The following is a 25,000-nucleotide window of genomic DNA, read 5'->3' on the forward strand; positions in this document are numbered from 1 at the left end:
CTCCCGAGTCTGTGTTTCTCACACTGTTCACGTGAATCGCAGCACAGTTCGAGTGCAACCGAAGTCAGAGCACCTTGTAACGCGTTGTGTCCGGATGAAAAAAATAGGGATAGCTCACTTAACTGGAGATAATGCAAACACAGAGGCAATTGACATTAAACAGCTCGCACTTTATTCCCAGCGAAACTCTCACAAGAGTGCGTCACAAACTCCATTCCATCCACAGCGTTACTAAATAAAACAAAATAACTAAATGTGAGCAACAGAAAACAGAAAATAATCTGCACACACAGGAGTGCTCGAGGCGCAGTGCGCACACACCAAATGCAGGCAGTTCAACAGGGAGCGCGCAGCTCTTAAAGGGGCCACGCTATAGTCCTACTCATTACAACCTCCTCCAGGTACTGGTGGTCTCCCAGGTCTGCATGACAGCATCGCATTACCAATTTTTCATAAGAACTGTGCCCCGTTCTGAACTAAACTGCCAGTGTAAAAAAAAACCTTTATTTCTATTTTTAAAATGAGAGAAATCACTGCTTATTCTGAATTTTTAAGCTTAGGCTTAAGAGACATGAACAAGTTCTTTGAAAAAACATCTATGACCTTTGATACATGTCTAGTCTTCATGCTCTGTTGAGTATGGTTTCACTAATAATAAACATACATGTGCATAAAGCATGCATATTTGTCCATTCCCATGTTGATTAGAGTATTAAAAACTTAAAACGTATTCATTTAAGGTACATTTAGAACTGATAAAAATGTGCGATTAAGCTGCGATTAATCACGAGTTAACTCTTGATAATCTTGCAAATAATCCCAATTAAATATTTTAATCGATTGACAGCCCTAATACAGACCCTTTCCACATTTCACTGCACACTTGTAGATGGTGAGACTGAAACACACACACAAACATTCACAGGATGAGATGAATCTGCTCAACATACTTGAGTGTGTTCAGTGTGCAGTTTGGGTCCTCCAGTAGATCAGAGAGCATCTTGACTCCTGAATCTTCAAGGTTATTGTTGCTCAGATCCAGCTCTCTTAGGTGTGAGGGGTTTGAACACAGAGCTGAAGCCAGATAACCACAGCCTTCTTCTGTCACCTCACAGCTGATTAATCTACAAACACACACAGAAACAATGAAGATATCTGAGACTGAGACATCAGAACTCACAACAAAAGCTTGTTAAATCTGTTGAATTATTACACATCCATTTAATATAAACTAATCATAGTTAAATCTCTCTCATTTCATAAACTATAAGTTCTGCTGAAAGGAGAATATGGTTCTGATCAGATCTATACAGTCATCTAGCAGACACTGAGGATCATAAGCACATAGATTTATATCTCCTAAAGCAGGGGTGTCCAAAGTCCGGCCCGTGGGCCAAATGCGGCCCGGGGATGAATTTCAAATGGCCACGAATCCTTTACAAATCATGCAGTTGCACGATGTCACCGCAAGGTGGCAGTACTAGACTTTAGGCCAGGGAAACAGAGCCCAAAGCGGAACGAAACAGTGTTGCTTGGGCTCTGCGCAACTCACGCAAGCTCTGACTCTGAACTAATGTGTTTACGCGCTGAGAGTCTCGATCACGCGCCCACTAAACAGCCAATGAGAAGTGCTCGAGTTCAGCGCAGAGTTCTCCGGTCCGAGCTGCGAATCTCTCTGTGATTTGATTTAATTTAAATCCAGTTAAACAGCGCTGACTTAATAAACAACACTAACGTGCAAATCAGCTGAGCTGATTCAAAATACTTTTCAAGCAACAATTTGCATTTCGAATTTATCGTGTTTACTGTGGTAACACTTCTGTAACCGGTAATTTGTCAGAAATGTAGGTTAATATCTAATTTTATTTCATTTGTAATGTAGACATGTAGACATGTATTAAATGAGTAATAAAGGCCAAATTGCAGACTATTTTTTGTCATAAACTTGCAGTTTTGTGCATTTGTATTTATATGTCTATAGACTAAATTCCATTCTAGATATATATATATATATATATACTTCTTGCTTTGTGTGCACTGCAAAAATGCTTTCATTTAGTATTTTTGTCTTGTTTTTAGTCTAAATATATCTAAAAATTCTTAAATCAAGAAGTTACGAGATAAGTTAAATGACATTAGATATTTTTTCTTGTTTTCTGGAAAATTAAATTGAAGTGAGTTTTTGTTTAAAACAATTCAATTCAATTCAATTCAAATTTATTTGTATAGCGCTTTTCACAATACACATTGTTTCAAAGCAGCTTCACAGAAAGTGCATTTCATAAATGTACATTGAAAAATGTTAGAAAGAGAATGTTAAAGAAAAATGTTAGGATAAGTTAATCAATCATGTATTATTTTAGGCCATAACAACGGTGGCGTTGAGTCGTCTCTTCACAGGCGTGGAGTCGTCTCATCACAGGGGCATCTGAAGTCTCCATGAGAGGCAGATACAAACTGGAGCTGACGAACTAGTTACCTTGGGACTAGTGTCCCGAGATAACAACAGAAAAGCAGATGGGAAATAATTAGCATAGCTGCTGTTCAGAATATTAATGCTGTTGGTGCGATTTAACTGTAGTGTAAAACATATTTATAATGTGAATGCTTGGCTAAAGAGATGCGTCTTTAATCTAGTTTTAAACTGGGACAGCGAGTCTGAACCTCGAACAATATCAGGAAGACTATTCCAGAGTTTAGGAGCTAAATGTGAAAATGCCCTAAAACAAGCACATATATCTGCCAATGGGGTAAGAAAAATAATGTTTCTGTTAGGAATCTTTAAGGAAGATTTTGGAAGATTATTTTTCTAATCCATTGGCAGATCATTTAGTTTGTTTCAAGCAAAAACTCAATTCATTTTGATTTTTTCCCCAGGAATCAAGAAAAAATATGTAATTTTCCTTAGTAAAAGGATCTTGATTTAAGAATTTTTAGATATTTGGTCTGAAAAAAAGACAGAAATACCAAGTCAGAAAAGCATGTTTTGTAGTGTGGTTTTACCTGTGGTGATCTAAATAGAGCACTTATTAAATTGAAAAAAGAATAGAGTTCTAACTCCGTAATAATATTACAATTTCACCCATTAAAACTTTTTGGTTGATGAAAGTTTTACAGATATTGTTAAATATCTATACATTTCCTGTGTCCTATCTCAAGCTACTCTGTCAGCTCAAGCTTTTGAAAAATCTGTCATGTTATATATATATATATATATATATATATATATATATATATAATAGGAAAAAGGATTGGCCCCCGGGTATGTCCACAACATCGAATCCGGCCCCTTCAAAAAAAGTTTGGACACCTGAAGGAAACAGTCACTTAAGGAAACTTAAACTGTTCTGTTGACACTTGACACATTGTTTTCTGCACAAAAATATTTATACAAAAATCATGCATTAAAAAATCTAATAAAAATGAATACAGTCATAATTGATGTGTGAGTGAGTGAGACTGTGTGTGTGTGTGTGTGTGTGTGTGTGTGTGTGTGTGTGTGTGTGTGTGTGTGTGTGTGTGTGTGTGTGTGTGTGTGTGTGTATAAAGCCCCTTTCACACAGAGATTCCAGAAAATACCCTAATAATGTGTCCAGGGATCGTTTGATTTTGGTTCATTGAAACTGCCAGTGATTTCCTGTACGTGCATTCACACACATCCCGTAAAGATCCCGTAAAGACACGTGGCATCGATGTGATGTGTAACGTCTCCCCAGCGTCTTAAGTTTGCTTATGAACCACGCTTGTTCCAGGATCGATGCCAGAATCAAACCCGGGACGTGTTTGCGTTCACACAGAAGACACTCTGGCAATTTTATGGCAATTTTCAGGGATCAATGCCCTTTGTGCAAGAGGCATAAGTGTGTATGTGAGAGAGTGTGTGTGTGTGTGTGTGTGTGTGTGTGTGTGTGTGTGTGTGTGTGTGTGTGTGTGTGTGTGTGTGTGTGTGTGTGTGTGTGTGTGTGTGTGTGTGTGTGTGTGTGTGTGTGTGAGTGTGTGTGTGTGCGTTTGTGTGTGAGTGAGTGAGAGAGTGTGTATGTGACTGAGTGAGTGTGTGAATGAGAGTATGTGTGAGTGTGTGTGTGTGTATATGACTGAGTGTGTGTGTGTGTGTGTGTGTGAATGTCTTCTTTTGTGCTCCACAGAATAAAGAAAGGCACACAGGTTTGGATGACGTGAGGGGGAGTAAATAATGACAGATTTTAAATTAAATTGAAATTTGAATCGCTCGAATTGCTCGCCCACAATCCAAGATGGCAGACCAAGTTGCGTGGGTGTGTAGTGTGTTGTGAGTTAACTTCTCGATTGTGACTGAAGATTTTAGACTGTTTCTGCACATTTCTGGACAAAAGTACCTCATTACATCCTGTTAATACTAACAAAGTGTGATCGTAAATCCTGCAATTTATGGTCTTAGCACACCCGTTAGTATTTCTGTGCCGTCTACTGGACCTTACATTAAGTGCAAGTTGCATTTTTGACGGCTTTTGTGGTTCTGGAGGACTTGATTATCCTATCTGGCTGGACTGTGGAAGTTATCTTATCTGGTGGAGCTGTTTGTAGAAGCGCTGTGTGGTCTTTACAGATACGAATCCTTCAAAATAAAGGGAAGTGCTTCTTTCAAAATAAAGGGAAGACCTTGCTGGTCTTTATTTCATTTAACTTTTTCCATAGCATCTCTTCACTGTATCCATCTTCCTGTTTACATCTGACGTCAAGTCCGTCCCAGGAGGGCGAATAACTGGAGTGGATTTTCTACAATGTAAGAGACTGTGTGCGTCAGCGGCTGATTTTGGATTGCTCGTCAACTGAGTCTTCCTCGGTCAGAAGGAATAGGCAAATCCAATGGTGCAGTTTGAGAATTTATTGAGGAGGAGTCAGGTACATGGAGATGATGCAGGTTTATAGGTATTAATATGACAAATAGGTGTGTTTATGTGTGTGTGTGTGTGTGTGTGTGTGTGTGTGTGTGTGTGTGTGTGTGTGTGTGTGTGTGTGTGTGTGTGTGTGTGTGTGTGTGTGTGTGTGTGTGTGTGTGTGTGTGTGTGTGTGTGTGTGTGTGTGTGGTTATATCTTAAGGACGCACACAGCACTTCTACACACAAGACTAGCGCGGGATTAACAGAGGATGGCAATTCTCTGCACAACGTGAATACTGCTCTCATGGCCCTGGACCACACGAAGTGAAAGCGCCTCGCACAACCATGAGCGAGCAGAACTACATATGAACACATGCATTATGGGTAGCGTAGTCTATGTCAGGGCACAGACTTTTAACATACAAAGTGGATCTGAATTCCACTTCTGCACTCATACTTCATGGAAGGCTTTATTGGTGCTTTTGGAGAAAAGACAAAGGGTTTGACTCGAATGCTGTGGTTTTTCGTTGCACTGTGCCTATCTAGCCATCTTTGTAATGAAGGTGGTTTTCACGGGTATGACAATCCGTCTTTAGTGACTCCTCCCATGGTCACAGCACACCGAGGAACGTCTGCATCTAGCTTTGCACCAGAGGTGCCGTGTGCCAGACTGTCTTCTATACTCTGGCTGCTATAGAACACCATCTGCTGATAGTAGTGCTCTTTCTACTTTATTCCAGCTCTTTTCAGATCTTGATGCTAAAGAATTGGTAGTTCTTGGTGATTTAAATTGGAATTGGTTGTGTTCAGCAACTGATGCGTTTAAAACCTATTGCGATGCATTGAATCTTTTTCAGATTGTTGACAGTCCCACTAGACCGAATCCAAAATGTTCAGAAAAATCATCCTTAATAGATTTAATTTTACCAAATGTTCCGCACAAATATTCAACCGCGTCCATATTTGCGAATGACATCAGTGACCACTGTGTCACCGCAACGGTTAGAAACACAAAAATACCTAAAACCAAACCACGCATAATAACCAAGCGTGACATGAAACGTTTCTCAGTACAAGGGTTCCTACACGACTAACCTTGACTATTCTAACCTTGATAGAATATACGGTATGTACGGTATAAAAACCATTACGCCTATGGAAAGTCCCCATAAAACATGAAAACCCAACATTTGTGTGTGTGTGTGTTTGTTTGTGTGTGTGTGTGTGTGTGTGTGTGTGTGTGATCCAGAATGCTGCGGCACGTCTGGTCTTCAACGAGCCCAAAAGGACCCACTTCACACCACTCTTCATCTCTCTGCACTGGCTACCACTCGCTGCTCGCATCAAGTTTAAGTCGCTGACGCTTGCCTACAGAGCCACCACGCACTCAGCTCCTGCATACTTTGACTCGATTCTACGTCGCCACACCCCCACCATTTCAAATTTGCTTTATTAGCATGACTGTGTATCACAATGTTGCCAAAGCATTAACATATTATATATAAATAATAAAAACAAACAAATATATATATATACTATATATGTACAGATCATGTCACATTCAGCACAGTAAATAAGTCACTCAAGTCCCATCTCCACAAGTGAGTAGCTGAAGCTCTAGAGAGTTAGAGTCTCTATGGTTATGAATGGCTAACACATATTGTGCAGCGAGTGCGGCTGTGCTCTCATCTTCTCCAAGCATGAAGGACATTTTCTCATTATCACTCAGTTCAGTGAATGATGGAATCAGAGTTTCAAATCTGGCCAGAAATGTTTCTCTCACATGCTGATATTTAGGACAGATGAGCAGAAAGTGTTCCTCGTCCTCTATTTGCTGTAGATCACAGTGTCTACAGATCCTCCGCTCTCTCTCTGTCCATGTGTGTCTGTGTCTTCCTCTCTCTATTTCTAGATCATGGTCACTCAATCTGTATTTGGAGAGGATTTGTCTTTCTTTAAATTCTTTAATTACTAGATAATTGGCCAATTTAGTGGTTCTATTTAGGGTTGAATAGCATAAATATTTTTCTTTGTTTGTCTTTGATGTTTTTGTTGATTAGAGTGTGAAGAGAATAGATGTGGTCAGATGTGCGGTGTTTTGGTAAAAAGCCAATTTGTGCTTTATTTAAAATGTTGTGTGTGGTGATGTGTGAGACAATGCGGCTGTTTATGAGACTGCAGAACAGTTTTCCTAAAGCACTGCCCACACAGATGCCACGGTAGTTATTGGGGTCGAAGCGGTCACCTTTTTTTTAATTGAATCACTCACACACAACGAACATCAAGTGTTTGAATTAACTACCTGTCGGGATCTAACGATCTCGCGATCTAATGCGGCTTAAGTCTCATAATGTCAGGAGGTGTAAAACGATTTCATTCATTCATACAATGATGTTAAAATATGTTATATTTAGCATTTTATATGGAGCTTATCGCTACACCTGCATAACATTTACAATGTTAACATCCATTACTGATATAAAACTAGCCAAAATCACATGAAAATCACACAAAAACTTTGTCATAGTAATCGTGTGTTTATTAGCTTCTTGTTTCACGTGTAAATGTTTCTTTAGTTCGTTCTTCACAGAGACAGCATGAGGAAGTGTACACAGAGCAGCGTCATGCAGAGAGCTGGAGTTATAGTCACGTTCACTCACGCAAGATGATTGACAGCTTTAGAGATCGAATGAGCGTGTGATGAAAAAGAGACACAGAGCTTGCTTTGAATGCTCTTTCAGATGCATAATTCAGTGGGAAATTAATAGAAATGGTATTCTGTATGACGAAATATTTGCAAACGTGATGATAAATCAATATTTCTCCAAATATGCGCACGTTTGGACTAAGAGCCCTCGCGGACATTGTCTAGAGCATGGATGTGAACAAAAATAAAATGTAGAAGACATGACTGGCTTTTTATTCTTGTTGATATTCTATTAAATATATTGTTCATTACAGATCGATTATTTTGCACTCCTGACATAAATTAAGAAATGAATGTCACTAGAACCCAGTTTCATCATAAACAGTGGTCAAATATCAAAGCTGGAGTCTTTAATCTTTCTAATTATACTGAGTTTGTCCAGATGAAGTTAGAGTGTGATGTTTTAACGAGCAGTGAACAACAGTAATCTGGGGCTGTCCGCGATCTTTGCCTGCAAAGGAGTTAAGTGTTTTAGATTGTCCCACTGTTATTAGTGATTTAAATACTGAGGTGGGTTTTGTATAAGGATTGAATGAATCTCAAACCTCAGTATCTCCAGCTGACAGTTTGGGCTCTTCAGTACATCAGAGAGCAGCTTAACTCCTGAATCCAGCAGGTTATTGCCACTCATGTCCAGCTCTATCAGGGGTGAGTTTGGTGTCTGCAGGGCCAAAGCCACAGTTTCACAGCAGGTGTCATCGAGACCACAGAAGGAGAGTCTGTAAAAACAGGATTATTTGTCCATGGCATGTTATGTCATGTTCTCTGTGAACATTCAAGCTTTCTGGAAAAATGTATACATGTCATGTATGCTGGAACTGATGTGACAGTCAAGTGAAAATAACAGAATAATAGAATATGAAGAGTTTCGTTGCAAAACGAGATATATCCATTTTGAGAAATGTTGGTTATTTTACATTATTATTTAAGACATCAACAGTCAAGTTCATTCACAATTTTTTGTACATTAAACTATTACTTGAGCTCAGTGAAGGCCAGGGACACAATATTCTTCAAATCCAGGATATTTTTTATTTAATTTTATGTCCATAAATAGTTCATAAATAAATCAAAAAGCATGCCAAAATGCAACATATTTATCTTAACATTGTCAAACATCTTAAATTGGTTAAAAAAACAATACATCATAAATATATGGAAAAGTATATACAAAGATTGATTAATAATAATAAGATTCCGAGTTAGTTTTGGCCAGAACATACACAACATAATTTTTTTTCTTTTTTTTTTTGTGCAAAACGCTATATATCCACCTTAGGCTATATTCTACTACTGTAATACCATTAAGAAAAGCTAGTGAATCAATGTTATCCTGGTCCACTTTTGTAGCGTTTTTATACATTTTTGTGAAGTTGAAAGCTACATCTTCTGACAGTTTGTCGGCATGACACAGACCAACATTACTCGCAGTCGCACGATGACCACAATTCATCTTTGGATGTTTTCCCTCCCCTGAATGCCTTGCCCGTTTGGTCTTCTCCCTTTGATGATTTTCTTTAGATGCCTTCCTCTTTCTCCCAACAACAGCTGGAATGACCGGCTCCAATCCGTCATCGAAATCCATAACGTTAGCTTGACTCTGAAGCTTTGATTCTCTGACTGACAGACAGCTGTTGATCAGTGACGTAGCCTACGTGACTGACAGCTCGCCTACAGTATTAAATGGTAAACGTTTTTTAGTTAGCCTATTGAATCCTCTTTTTAAAAATATGTTTTTTATTTTGATATTATCGTTAAATCACTGAGCAAACTCGGAGCGCTTCACCGGCGGGGACTCTCTCCTCGCGTGACATACTGAGCTCGCGCAACATCCTGAACGTTCTATATTGCACTTTGTAAAGAAACTGGGCTGGCGGATATCGCGTTTTGTGAAAAAATACATTTTGTAGTAGGCTTAAAATGTAGATTTTTAAATCGTATTAATGGAGGCAATTCACACATAGATTAAGGTACATCTAAACAGTGATTTCCAATAATAAAATCCAAATGTAAAAAAATGGCGTTTATCGCGTTTTGCAACCGAACTCTTCATATACAGATTAGTAAATCCATTTTAGTAAATACAGATTTTACTCTCCAGAATCAATAAGAACATGACACACTTCACACTGCATCTTACGCTTAAATTGATTTTCAGAGTTAAATACTTTAACAGCTGTCAGCAAGTTCCTTACTCTGCTTTTCTGCAGCATCTCACAGCTGGCAGGAGATTCCTGCGGCCTCCCGGTCCAGTCCTGTACCTACTCAGGTTGAGCTCATCCAGCACCTCCTCTGACATCAGCTGTACGTAAGCCATCAATGAGCACATGGAAGATGAGAGGACTCTTTCTGGAGATGATCTGAGGTATGTTTGGATTTCTGTATATAATGAATTGTCATTGAGCTCCAGTAAGCAGTAGAACAGGTTGACTGAAGTGTCAGGTGAGATGCGTTGGTTTTCTAATTGTTCTTTAATGTGTTTTGTTATTTCTGTGACGCTGTCTTTGCTGTCTTCAGTGTGTGTGAACAGGCCTCTGAGCAGGTCCTGATTGGATTCCAATGAAATGCCCATCAGAAACCGTAAAAAGAGGTCTAAATGTCCTTTCTGACTTTGCATTGCTTTCTCAACAGCATTCTCTAGTAAATCATGTAAAGCAATATTTTTGTCTGGCTCTTTGAAGACAGACACACTCTTCTTCTTGTTGTTGGTTTTGAGCAGTCTTGAAAACCGACGTTTAGGCCTGACCTCGTTTTGTGTGTCTTCAGTGAAAAACTGCAGCTCGTCCATGTTCTTGTTCAGGTAGCAGAGGAACACGTGCACTGCAGCGAGGAACTCTTGGACACTCAGATGCACGAAGCAGAAGACCTTCTTCTCATGAAGTCCAGCTTCTTGCTGAAAGATCTCAGTGAGCATTCCTGTGGACTCAAAGTCTCTCTCATCAATACCACATGCTTTCAGATCCTTCTCATAGAACACAATGTTTTCTTCCTTCAGCTGTTCAAACGCTAGCTTGGCTAACTTTAAAAGCATTGTTTTATTGGAATCTAAGAGCTTGGGATGTTCTCGTTCTGTTTTTTTGTCATGCTTCTGGCTCTTCATGTTCATCTGTATCAGCAGGAAGTGGATGTACATTTCAGTGAGTGTCGTGTTGATGTCCTCTGCATTGTTCCCAATGGGGACGTCCTGAAGAACAGTGGCTGTGATCCAACAGAACATGGGAATGTAACACATGATGTAGAGACTACGAGATTTCCTAATGTGTGAGATCATTCTGGAGGCCTGAGTCTCATCTTTGATTCTCTTTCTGAAATACTCGTCCTTCTGCTGGTCAGTGAATCCTTGCACCTCTGTGAACAACCCTACATACTCAGGAGGGATCTGATTGGCTGCTGCTGGTCGTGATGTCACCCAGACGTGAGCTGATGGAAGCAGAGTCCCATTCACCAGACTTGCAAACAGTTCATCTACAGATGATCGCTCCTCAACACTCATCACCATTCCACTATCAAAATCCATAGTCATTCGACTCTCATCCAGTCCATCAAAGATAAACGCAAGCTTACATTTATATATCTCACGTATCTTTGCTGTTTCCAGGTCCCTCAGTTCTGGATTAAATTTCTGTAGAAACTCATGCAGACTGATCTTTCCATCTTTAATGCAGTTAATCTTTCTGAAAGGAAGCAGGAACACACAGTCTATATCCTGATTGGCTTCTCCTTCTGCCCAGTCCAGAATGAACTTGTGCACCGAGACAGTTTTTCCAATGCCAGCGATGCCTTTGGTCAGCACAATCTTTTTCTTTTTTTTGTTCCGACTAAATACATCATTGCATTTGATTGGCCTGTTCTGTGGTTTACGGGGTTTAATGCTGTCATCAATCTTCATAATCTCATGTTCTTGTTTGACTTCTTTAAGATCCCCCTCCGTAATGAAGAGTTCTGTGAAAATATCCTTAAGATGTGCTTCATTTTCCTTTTTACACTCAAAAATGTCTTCCACATTCTCCTTCATGTTCATTTTGTGCGTTTTCTTGAATTCCTGCAGCCAGAAATCCTCTGTTATGAAAAATATAAATAAACAGGAAAATGAGTGAACAAAACAACACTAGAAAATTAAACACAAAGGTTTTTCACATTAGCATGATCATCATTAAAATAAACTGGTGCAAACATGTGGTATTTAAATTCATGGCACTGAAAGCAGTTCTGTTTTGTGCTGAAATCAATATACATCAAACAAGCTAAAATCATTTCTGATCCCACTGTAAGGACGTGTGTAAGGTTACTTCACCTTGTTTTCTTTTGTGTTTCTCAGCTGGCTCTAATGATTCTTGTACTGAGAAGAGAGAGAAAAGAACAAGATTTTATGTTCATCAAAATATCCTGAAAAAGGCTCTATTAAACTATTAACTAAATCAGCATAATTTAATAATAATAATAATTTGTTACATTTATGTAACGCTTTTCTGGATATTTTCTGAATATTCAGGATATTCTGCTGATTGGTGGAGAGGAGACAGAGTGATGAAGCCAATCAGTATATGGGGATGATTAGGAGGCCATGATGGACAGGAGCCAATGGGCAAATCTGGCCAGGATGCCGGGGTTACACCCCTACTCTTTTTCTAAAGGACATCCTAGGATTTTTTATGACCACAGAGAGTCAGGACCTCGGTTTAACGTCTCATCCGAAGGACGGTGCTCTTTGACAGTATAGTGTCCCCATCACTATACTGGGGTGTTAGGACCCACACAGACCACAGGGTGAGCGCCCCCTGCTGGCCTCACTAACACCTCTACCAGCAGAAGCCTAGTTTTCCCTTGAGGTCTCCCATCCAGGTACTGACCAGGCTCAGCCCTGCTTAGCTTCAGTGGGAAACCAGTCTTGGGTTACAGGGTGATATGGCTGCTGGTCATAATGATTTCTCAAGGATCATGTGACACTGAAGATATGAGTAATGATGCTGAAAATTCAGCTGTGAAACTTCAACTGTTATGGCAATTGATATATCAATACTCCTAGATGACCATTACCAGCTTTGCTATTGCCTGATACATGATAATAATCTGTACAGTGTTGTGATCTGAGCAGTGTTTATATCGTTAGCTAGCGTATATATATCTATAAGCTAACACTGGTCTCTCACCGAGACACCTGCCCTGTTCTCCACTGTTTCTCCTCACACAACAACTCAATTTGCCTCCTCTAATTGTTGATCTGTCTAATCCTGGCCTGTCCCTAATTGTGTGTCATAATTGTATGGCTGTGGTCTGCCATTTGAGTATTAATAAACATTTATAATTTCTTCAGCGTCCGAACTGTCATTGCGATCCATTATTTTCCTATCGTTGAAATTCACCCCGTTCAATTCTCCTGTTACGTCTCAAATCGTCGGTTTTGGCATTCTCAGATGCAGAAGTAAAATTCTCTCATAAAAACGACTCCAGAAGCCTTAGTAGCATATTTATAAGTATATTTTAAAGTATGTAATGTAAAATATTTTACATTATTTTAATGTAAATCTAACCTGCAATAAGCCCTTTAAAGTAATAGTCTTTTGGAGCTATATCTGTAATATTTTTATCTAGAGCCAAAAGTGCCTCAATCAAGCCCCCCGCTCTGTGCACGTTTCTCTCTCTCTCTAAAAACATAAAGCATTATGAGCTGCAGACGTCACGGTTATTTTAACAATGGTAGCAGAAACTTGAGCAGCAAAATAGATACTTTCGCTAAAACACTACAAATTTGTATGTCATAGAGACGATTCTGACCGTTTAACTAATCCAGGTTTGAGACTAATGTGTGGCACCTTTAGATTTTTTTTTCTTATTATTACATTTAGCATTAGCCTATTAATCAGCATATACAGAGCAATTCATAATAAACAATGTTAGAATTTGGCAAATTTTTAGAGATGGCAAAGGAAGACTAAATAACTTTGAAATTACTAGTTAACTTTGTTTTCGTCCTTGTGATGAGTTTGGATTATTAGATTATATACATTGTTTGTTTTTAGTAGTTTACTGCTTAGAGTAAAATACACATTTATACTTTTCTTAAGCGGTAAACCCTGCACCCTGTTTCTCAGTCCCAAGGCCTTCTATGTGCCATACAAGGTTTGTCTAAATATAAAATAATAAAAATATCCTGTTAAAACATCTGATCTAACCTATATTCATATCCAGTTATATATAATTAAAATATTTACTTTTTTGGGTAAAATATGGTAATTCTTAGACAATGTTTTGGCTCTCTGGCCCCAAGATTCTCATCTTTGATGACTACTTTGAGTGTTTAGGATTTTTTTTCTTTTGCAAAGTACTACGGCTGCCTCGATGGAAATGTATAACTGTTCAGTAAAAGTATTGTCCGGACCTCCACTGGGAAGGAAATGTAGAGACCGGACCTCTTTGAAAACCCCTGCTTTCTTACCTTCAGTGTAGTTGTGCTGTAACTCTTCAGCCAGCTGGTTCTGGCTCATCTTCCTCAGGATGCTCAGTGTTTTCTTCACAGCTTCTTCTGCTCCAAAACACTCCATCATTATATCCACTATATCAGTCACACCAGCATCCTCCAGTTTACCAGCTCCAACAGGTCCATCGTCTTTTAAGTAACTCTTAAATCTCTTCAGATCATCTTTTTTCAGGTCATCTAGAGTGTCATGAAGCAGCTTTTTTTCAGATGCCATCGTCCTTCATGGACTGTTGGAGAAGAGAAAAGAGGCTACTAATAGTTGCACTTTTATAGCAGACATGCAAATAAATGTGTGTAATGAAATTACACTGTGATCAGATCAGATTATGAAACATTTTAAGGTCTTAAACTGATCTGTGTCTCGGGCAGATGATGTCACTCAGAGGGAGGCGTGACCATGTCCACTGAACACGCCCCAGCTTCTTGACTCCGCCCACCATGTCAAAACAGTGAAAGGGGAAAAGGGGAAGCGCAAATTCACACTTGACTGAAACGCAGAATAAAAGGAGTGTTGCAAATGAAACCACTTTATTTTCCTTGTGCAATTCTTTATTTTTGTTTTGCAAAACTTTATTATTTTTCAAATCTATGTGGCATTGATTTGACTTCATGTGAGTGTGTGTTTCTTAAACTGAAGAATTAGCACAGATGAAGGCCCCATGGCTGAGAGGCATGCGGGTGGATCATTTCCTTGTACTCTCCTTGTACTTTTACTAGCATTAAAACGGGCATGGTTTTGTTTTGTTAACTTAATATGTAATAATGTTTATTATTAGCCGTAGACTACTGGCTAACGTTAACTGTCTGAAAATCTTATGTGTACACTTTTATAATAATAAATAAACAGCAGATGTTGGCTATTTTCGGACAGTTCACATTAGCCAGTTGCACAAAGCTGGTTTCAGTTGCTACCCAGGTAAATTCGAGATTACTTATTGTTTTTGGGGCTCAAGAAGGTGGATTGGTTTTTAGCAGTGTTCATCACCATAGTAACTTACACTACATGGCTAACCTACTCTTGAACAAGTTTTATTCTCGGTTAGAGATCGTAAACCCAAACTGGACCAATCAGCTGCAAGTAAAGATGCAATAAAGCCACACCCCCTGTATCTCGCGTTCCAAATTAAAGCAGTTTATAGTGAACATTTCTTAGAGACAAAATTTTTCATCTTTTGGTGGTGTTTATTTATTATATTTATATTATATGAATTATAATTACTTTTAATTCATATAATATATTCATATAATTATTATATTAATTGACAAGTAGCCACATATTGATATAAATATAATACATGCATACATAATTATTTTAAACAACGTGTATTCATTTGATCTCTTTGTGAATCTATAATTATTAGGCATATTTCTTTGATTGACCAAAAGAAGACCCACCCACCCCCTCAGCTCTACAAAGTAATTACCCTTAGGGCATAAATACGACCAGCAACAGGATTGAAAAAAAAAACCTCTTCTTCGGGATACATATCGTATCGTGAGTTCAAGATCGCGATTTATATCGAATTGTGACACGGGTGTCACACCGTTACACCATAAACACCACTTATTTTTATTTTGCAATTCTTTACTTTTGTTTGCAAAACAATTTTTTTTTTGCTTAATACTTTATTTTTGTTTTGAAATACTTTATTCTTTAGCATATCTATATGGCATTATTTTGACTTCATACACACTCATTCTCAGACATTCTTACACTTACACACACTCATATTTGTTTACTTTAACTGCTAAAAAATGAATAAATTCTCATGATCGAAATTAATGTGTAATGAAATAAAGGTTGTAATGTTGAACTGTGCATTCATGAATGGAGAATAGGAGGTAAAGTAAGAGAAGTTTAGTTGAGAAACAGCTTTTTAACTGCTTTAGTGTCATAGACCTAAAGTCATATTTAATGTTTGACAGAAACGAAAACGAGGCTGTAGAAATACAGTGTGCCAACTGTTCAGCTCACAAAACATCTTTTATAAAACAAATGAGCTGATCTAGAGCTTTATTGAGAGAATTTCCTGTAATCTCGTGTCAAAGTTCACTAAAGGTCTATTAGTTGAGCTGCATTGATCTCCTGTGATCACTGAAACATTGGTTTTAATTTACAACTTGAAACATTCACTAACTTACCTTGAATAATGGCAATATTTGCAGATGTTTTTTGTCCTGCTCTGAAATGGCGTCTTGCTCATCAAAAGCTCAGATCTTCCTTTCACTTCTGAGTTCTATCATCAGTTTCTCTCCAGAACTGGTTTTTCAGCGCCCCCTGCAGGAATAACAACAAGTCTCATAGTCCATTTACCTCATAATCTGAGGTAAAAACTCGCTTTTTTATTAATAAAACTGACTTTGAAACCAGGTGATGCCGTGGAGATCTCCGTTTACTCCCTTTATCATCTTGTAATCTTTAGTTTCAGTTTAAAGCGGATGTTGTAGGAAGAGGAAATGAAAACAGACCAAGGAAGTTACTCAATGTCGGAAAAACACAAGAAGAAAAGCCCTGAGTGTGTGTGAAACCTTCAGCAGAGATTCTGAGCGTGTTTATGAATATTAAACTGTGGCCGTTTCTCAATATGCGTACTTGTCTGTACTTGTGTTCTCGTGGACTTGTGAAACGTCATCAGTCGCTGCACTTCAAGGTGCATTAGCGCCACCTGCTGTGTGGATCAAGATCGCAAAGACCTTTTCCAAATTCCTCATGTACACCCATTTTCTTTTATCTAGATCAGTCCTTTTCAGATATAGCATTAAAATGAATACATTGATCATACGGGTTCTTTTGTGATATGTTTGAATTGGCGCCTTGATCATCAAAAGCTCTGATCTTCTTCTTTTTCTTCTTATATATATATTTGTCATTCCTGTCCAGTCTTCCTTAAAAAATGAAACAAATATTTCCTCCCTTGATCACTATTCCCAGATTCTAATATATTTTTAGAATTAACTGACGTTTTAATTCTTGTCTTGTAAATTTCCTGCATGACATAAAAAGGAGTGTAAAACTGTTTCTGGTAACACTTTTCTAGTTACATTGGTTAACATAAACTAATAACGAACTGCACTAATAAAGCATTTATTAATCTTTGTTAATGTTAATTTCAACATTTACTAATGCATTATTCAAATCTTGTTAACATTAGTTAATTAACTGTGAACTAACATGAACAAATCATGAACAGCTGGATTTATATTAACTAACATTGACAAATACAGTAACAATGTATTGCTCATGGTTAGTTCATGTTAGTTAATACATTAACTAATGTTAACTAATGAGACCTTATTGTAAAGTGTTAGCCTGTTTCTTCCTCTTGACATTCTGAATTTATGAACAAGATTTCATATAATATCTCCTCATGATTTTGATCTTTTCCAGACGTAATTCTCTTAAGAGCAGAGGCAGAGTCACTACATACTTTTATTTAATTAATGGTTCATAAACTTTTGTAAACATTTTTATGTAAAATATCTTATTCAGGACAGTACTAAATAAAAAATAACTGCATTTTGTATGATCACTTTTATTTAGTTAAAATTATTCATTTTCACAGATTCTGCAAGTGGTTCACATACTTTTTCTTGCCACTGTATAATATGATTTGTTACTGATGTTCAGAGTCACGTTAGTCTGAGATGCAGGAAGATCACATGAGTGGACCTGATCTGTGGCATTAGCAGATCGCTTAGCTCTGAGTGGGCTAGAGATTTACATTTACATTTATGCATTTAGCAGACGCTTTTATCCAAAGCAACTTACAACTGAGGAGTTCAGGAAGCGATCTGTCATGAGGAGGCAGCGAAACACAAGAAGTGCCTGAAGTACTAAGTTTTGGACATCGCACAGAGCATCACACACTAGGGCAGGGAAGAAGTAGAGGAAAATAAGGAAAGGGAATTTTTTTTTTTTAAGATAAGGTTAAGTGCTCGCGGAAGAGGTGAGTTTTCAGCTGTCGTTTGAATGCTGTCAGTGATTCTGCAATTCGGATGGCGGTGGGAAGGTCGTTCCACCGGCAGGGAACGGGGAATGTGAATGTTCTGGAGAGGGATTTTCTGCCTCTCTGTGATGGCACCACAAGCCGTTGCTCCTTAGCTGAGAGAAGGCTTCTGGTTGGGGTGTAGACTCATAGGAGCGAGTCAAAGTATGCAGGAGCGGAGCTCGTGGTGGATCTGTAAGCGAGCGTTAACGCCTTGAACTTGATGCGAGCAGCGAGTGGGAGCCAGAGCAGAGATGAAGAGAGGTGTGACGTGGGTCCTTTTGGGCTCGTTGAAGACAAGACGTGCTGCTGCATTCTGGATCATTTGGAGCGTTTTGTTCGCACATGATGGAAGTCCAGCGAGAAACGCATTGCAGTAGTCAAGCCTAGAAAGGACCAGGGCCTGGATGAGAAGCTGGGTTGCATGCTCTGTTAGAAAAGGTCTGATCTTCCTGATGTTGTGGAGGTCAAACCTGCATGAACGAGCTGTCTTTAAAATGTGGTCTTTGAAGGTCAGTTGGTCATCAAAGATTACGCCAAGGTTTCTGACCGACCCTGAAGGGGTGATTAGAGATGAACCTAGCTGGATGGCGAAATCATGTTGTATTGTCGGATTGGCCGGGAAGACGAGCAGTTCAGTTTTTGCCAGGTTGAGCAGCAGGTGATGTTTTCTCATCCATGCCGAGATGACCGCCAGACAGCTGGAGATTCGTGCAGCTACTGTGGGGTCGTCTGGTTGGAATGAAAGGTAGAGCTGAGTGTCATCAGCATAGCAGTGATATGAGAAGCCATGTGCCTGTATGATGGCAGATATGGAATAAAACTATTGATTTTGAAGCATATGAAAGCCACCACCACCAGTAGTTTGCATTAGGAATGTGCCTTTGGCATTACGAGAGTTTGCTGAGCATGTTGTACACATTGTAGCAGCACATGATCCTGAATGTCCGGTATACACTGATGAGATGATAGTCTGCAGTTCTGTAGAACTGTCACTAGTTGAGCTTTAAACCAACTTCTTGATATTTGAGACCCGTTGGGGAGTATGAAAAGTGCAGAATGATTAGGGGTGCAGGGACGTGCTTTGAGATAGGCAAAGCCACAGTAGGCCACATGGAGACAAAGGCCACGTAGAGATGAAGGCCACCTGAACAGAGACCACGTTAGGCTACACAGACAAAGAACTGTTCAGAATTATTCTTACTAGAACCAGGAAGTATGACCATATTATCCCGGTTCTGTCAACACTGCACAGGCTCTCTATTAAACATCGCATACATTTTAAAATCTTGCTTATTACTTACAAAGCACTAAATGGTTTATCTCCAGTACTTGAGTGAGCTCTTAACACATTATCCTCCATCACGTCTACTGCGCTCTCTTAACTCTGGCCAGTTGATAATACCTAGAATATCAAAATCTACTGCAGGTGGTCAATCCTTTTCCTATTCAGCACCTAAACTCATGAAAAGTCTTCCTAGCATTGTTCGGGATCGGGAAGCAGACACACTCTGTCAGTTTAAATCTAGACTCAAAACACATCTCTTTACTATGGCATACACATAAAACACATTTTCAATTAAATGATTGTTAGGTTGCATTAACTAGGTCAAATTCTGTTGCATTATTTTCCTGTGACGCAGCTTTGAAACAATCGGCATTGTAAAAAGCGCTATATACACTCACATAAAGAATTATTAGGAACACCTGTTCAATTTCTCATTAATGCAATTATCTAATCAACCAATCACATGGGAGTTGCTTCAATGCATTTAGGGGTGTGGTCCTGGTCAAGACAATCTCCTGAACTCCAAACTCAATGTCAGAATGGGAAAGAAAGGAGATTTATGCAATTTTGAGCGTGGCATGGTTGTTGTTGCCAGACGGGCCGGTCTGAGTATTTCACAATCTGCTCAGTTACTGGGATTTTCACGCACAACCATTTCTAGAGTTTACAAAGAATGGTGTGAAAAGGGAAAAACATCCAGTATGCGGCAGTCCTGTGGGCGAAAATGCCTTGTTGATGCTCGAGGTCAGAGGAGAATGGGCCGACTGATTCAAGCTGATAGAAGCAACTTTGACTGAAATAACCACTCGTTACAACCGAGGTCTGCAGCAAAGCATTTGTGAAGCCACAACACACACAACCTTGAGGCGGATGGGCTACAACAGCAGAAGACCCCACCGGGTACCACTCATCTCCACTACAAATAGGAAAAAGAGGCTACAATTTGCACAAGCTCACCAAAATTGGACAGTTGAAGACTGGAAAAATGTTGCCTGGTCTGATGAGTCTCGATTTCTGTTGAGACATTCAGATGGTAGAGTCAGAATTTGGCGTAAACAGAATGAGAACATGGATCCATCATGCCTTGTTCCCACTGTGCAGGCTGGTGGTGGTGGTGTAATGGTGGGGGGGATGTTTTCTTGGCACACTTTAGGCCTCTTAGTGCCAATTGGGCATGGTTTAAATGCCACGGCCTACCTGAGCATTGTTTCTGACCATGTCCATCCCTTTATGAGCACCATGTCCCCATCCTCTGATGGCTACTTCCAGCAGGATAATGCACCGTCACAAAGCTCCAATCATTTCAAATTGGTTTCTTGAACATGACAATGAGTTCACTGTACTAAAATGGCCCCCACAGTCACCAGATCTCAACCCAATAGAGCATTTTTGGGATGTGGTGGAACTAGGGCTGTCACGATATCAGATTTTTCACATCACGGCAGAGATGGAAACGCGCGATTCTGAGTGAGTGTTTGTGGTAAACCCATAGACCCATAGTACGGCATTAATTCGCACAGAGACACGCAGGATTCATATTTAAATAGTCTTTTTGCGGTTTAATATTCACAGACACTAGTCTATATCACCAGATGCGTTCTCAGGTACCAAAATTTGGTACCGATTGATTTAATGTGAATCGGTACTCGGTAGTACCGAAGTAATTCGGTCGGTGCCCTTAAAGGTACAGTTAGGTACCCAACCCTAGTCCTAATGCCCCAGTATAGTGCTGGGGACACTATACCGTCCTTCAGATGAGACGTTAAAGGGGGGGTGAAATGCTGTTTCATGCATACTGATCTTTTTGCACTGTTAAAGACTTGGATTCCCATGCTAAACATGGACACAGTTACATAAGCTAAGGTGGACGTTTGATGGGAGTATTTCTTTGCCAAAATTAGTACTTCCTGTTAGTCATAAGTTTCGGAAAGTTTTTTTCGATCATGGGTCCGCTTGACGTCAACAGGGCGGAATTTCCTTGTTTGGGCCGTACGGACAATTCTACCGGAAGAGCGCGAGAGAGAGAGAGAGAGAGAGAGAGAGAGAGAGAGAGAGAGAGAGAGAGAGAGAGAGAGAGAGAGAGAGAGAGAGAGAGAGAGAGAGAGAGAGAGAGAGAGAGAGAGAGAGTGTGAAAGCAATAGGCTACGCCCATCAAAGCGCTGGCTCGTACAGATGGAATTTGCTTTTCCGGATCAACAACTGAGTTGCGCAAATATTTATGTGTGTTCCCTGCATTTCGGTGCCGATTGTTTTATAAACAAGGCCCAGTTCGACGCCGGATTTTCAGATCGCCTAATACTGAAGGATGGAGCGGTCCCAACGATAAAGGTCCCAACGTTGGAACCGCAGGTTTGACTGCTTCAAATGTCTGTTTTTGCCTATGCCCATCAAGTAGCCCAAACATGATCACGTATTGATCAATGGAGCATGCGATGTATAGTGTGTACATTTGTTTAGCTGGCCACTATATGTGTATGTTTGTGTATTGTAAAAGCACACCAAACAACAATACACAAAGAATGGGGAAATATGTTGAACTAAATAAGCGCGCTTCTCAATTCAAATGCGCTACTATTCCATGTCTTTCTATGTAAACACTAGCCTGACGCGCAAAACCAGTCCGCTTACTACAAATCATGTCTACACAAACCACGCGTAAACACACACACACACACACACACTGTAACACTCGCGCTTGACATGGTGTTCTAAATAACACAAGCCGCTAAACATATTATATAGTTAGTGTAACTTATACCACATAGTTGACGTCCTGCTCTAGCCGTTTTTGCTGCTGCTCCTGTTCAACTTCAGCCTCTGGGTCTGATTCCGGATCATAGATGTATGGCTGTATCTGATTAAAAGCCATTTTTTATTTGGAATAAAGTTTTTCCCTGCTTTTAGGGATGACGCAGCTTTCAGACGCACTCAACACAGCAACAGCGGCGCGCGCTCGACATTCTTTAGCTCCGCCCACACGATACGCCCCAGCCGCACGGCTTTTTCCGGAAAGACTCGGAACAGCGCATCTTTCTTTTATAATTATAATAAAAATAAAGACTTTTCGGAGATATGCAGGATGCAATGCTACTCTATAGGTACTCAAGATTGACATGAGACTGACTGAAACTGAGTGTTTCCCCCCCCCCTTTAAACTGAGGTCCTGACTCTCGATGGTCATAAAAAATCCCAGGATGTCCTTCGGAAAAAGAGTAGGGGTGTAACCCCGGCATTTTGCCCATTGGCTCCTGTCCATCATGGCCTCCTACTCATCCCCATATTCTGATTGGCTTCATCACTCTGTCTCCTCTCCACCAATCAGCTGGTGTCAAAGCAACACCCTGGCAACAAAACAGAATACACTACAAACTTTACAAAAACAACACACATTTTAAAGAAATAACTCAAAGCAAAAAGCAACTGCAGAGCAACGCCCTGACAACCAGAATAACCTACAAACTGTTACAGTGGTAAAAACTCATTTACAGTAAATGTTCTTCATTGGTTCTGCAGCCTGACAGCACAATAATTAACCATAAAGCATGAATAATATTTTCTAGCAAATGACTAAATTACTCTCTTAATGGTTAATAATGTGATCTGAATGATTCAATAAATCCAACGCCAGAATAACTGTGTGGGAGTATTGGTGAAAATGCATCTATTTCACTTTTAATATAAAACATTTAATTGCAAATGATATCATAATACTTGTTTATCATTGCAACAATTGGCACTGGAACTGCCATGAACAAAACCTGATAATCATGATTTGAGATCATCTAGAAACCAATAGTCACCAAAATATCCCTTCTTCAGTTCACATCATAATATTTCTTTAATTAATATTATTTAAAATCCTAAAAGCTTAAAAGGGAAATGCAAACATAGATTAGTTTCAGACCCCACTGTAGGTGAACCAGTGACTGCACATTTCTGTACAGCAGTTTCCTCATGGTGAGAGACTTAAAAAGGACAAAACTCAAGTCTATTACGCCACCTAGCGGTCAAACACACACACTGCAGCAGACTCCTGTTTGCTCAACTATAATCATTTAAATCTATTCATTTCATTTGAGACACGAATGAAAAAAAATGAAAAAAGGTGTAGAAGTAACACCAACAACAAATTATGAGTATGTCGTGTGTGTGTGTGTGTGTGTGTGATCATTGTATACATTAATATCATAGCCGACTGCTAAGAAAAGTAACACGTAAGTTACAGGCCTCCCCACACACACACACACACACACACACACACACACACACACACACACACACACACAAACATGGGCCTGACTATAATCTTGATACCGTACATACAAATGAAAGTCAAATATATTCAAATGAATATCAGAAAGCAGCAGCATATGGTAGACTATGCTCATCTATAAAAGCTCATGTTACACCACTGTATAAAAACCAGGATATTGTCTTGATGGACTTTTTTATTTGGAACGGAGGATTGATTGCCTTCTCTCATTTACTGGATTTTTTAACAGAAAACAACCAAGAAGGAACATAAATATCAAACAGCACCTAAACTTTTACTACTATGAACTGTTCTGTACATGTTGTCAGGCCTATGCGGATTCACTTTCTCTCTGGGTATGTGTGTCACGTGACATGAGGAAACAACTTTATATATATATAAGCGTTTAGAAGAGCTGTGGCCACTCTTCTCAGGTCTCTGTAAAGCACTTTCATAAACTAACCTCAGAATTGATCCAATTTGTGAAGAAGCAGCGAAAACATAAAGATAAAAAAACTTTTCAGCAGATTACTTATTCCTGTTCCTTAGAAACATTTAAACATATTAAGAGTAAATAATCATGACAAACAGCGAAGGACAAAAAAGGAATCGCTCAGAAGTGAACATTTAAGCTCATTGTGTTGAATGTGTGTGAGTGTCAGAGACGCTGTAGAAGAACAAAGTACCAGCCGGTCAGTCCAGAAACACTCCTGCTCTGTTAGAGGGGATGAAGGGGCAGATATGATGATCTCAGATTATTGTGACGGCCAGAGAATCTGTAATCACAACAGTTCAGACTCCAGGATATTTTGATGAAACTAAATTTACAGTGTCTCCTTCCTCTCCTGCCGATCCCTTTATATGTCACTGATATTCATTGACTGACTCCCAGTAACAGCGTCCAGTCAGACTCTCTCCACACAGAACCTGACGACACTCATCAAATCTCTCTGATGATCAGGATACGGCTGATCCTCAAACACGTGTGTTATATTTCTGTTCTCCTCAGACAGAATGAGACGAGTGTGTGCTGTGTTTGGATCCAGTGTGAGATTACTTGTATCTGAAGACAAGAAGAGAGAACAAATCAATATTTACCACAGGTGTGTGTGATCACATTTCTATTTAGTTTTTATATATTTAGTTTTAGTTTAAGTAATTATAGTTTAGAGTTACCAGAACAAAAACCAAAGTAAGTTTAATGTTTGCACAGATTAGAGTTAACACTTGAGCAGACATCTTAATAATAAAAATAAAATAGAGATAGAACAAAGAACCAAATAAATGCAACTTGAAAATATAAAAGTAAAAATTATGAAAATTCCAGACTAACTCATTAAAGGGATAGTTCACCTAAAAATGAAAATTAGCCCATGATTTACTCTCCCTCAAGTCATCCTAGGTGTATATGACATTCTTCTTTCAGACGA

General features: G+C 39.2%; 1 protein-coding gene across 1 annotated transcript in view; it reads right to left on the bottom strand.

The window, feature by feature from the left end:
* Window positions 1-25,000, bottom strand: part of LOC307121780 (uncharacterized protein) — a gene marked incomplete at its 3' end in the record, with an annotated part of 187,655 nt that overhangs the window by 96,686 nt on the left and 65,969 nt on the right. The window contains exons 13-17 of the mRNA XM_079809537.1: window positions 14,003-14,262; window positions 11,861-11,905; window positions 9,762-11,625; window positions 8,112-8,285; window positions 951-1,124 (exon numbers count right to left, since the gene is read on the bottom strand). Coding sequence (XP_079665663.1) covers window positions 951-1,124; window positions 8,112-8,285; window positions 9,762-11,625; window positions 11,861-11,905; window positions 14,003-14,262 — 2,517 coding nt within the window. The remainder of the gene's footprint in view (window positions 1-950; window positions 1,125-8,111; window positions 8,286-9,761; window positions 11,626-11,860; window positions 11,906-14,002; window positions 14,263-25,000) is intronic.

This window comes from Gobio gobio (assembly GCF_949357685.1).
Source record: "Gobio gobio genome assembly, chromosome: 25".
Lineage (NCBI taxonomy): Eukaryota > Metazoa > Chordata > Actinopteri > Cypriniformes > Gobionidae > Gobio > Gobio gobio.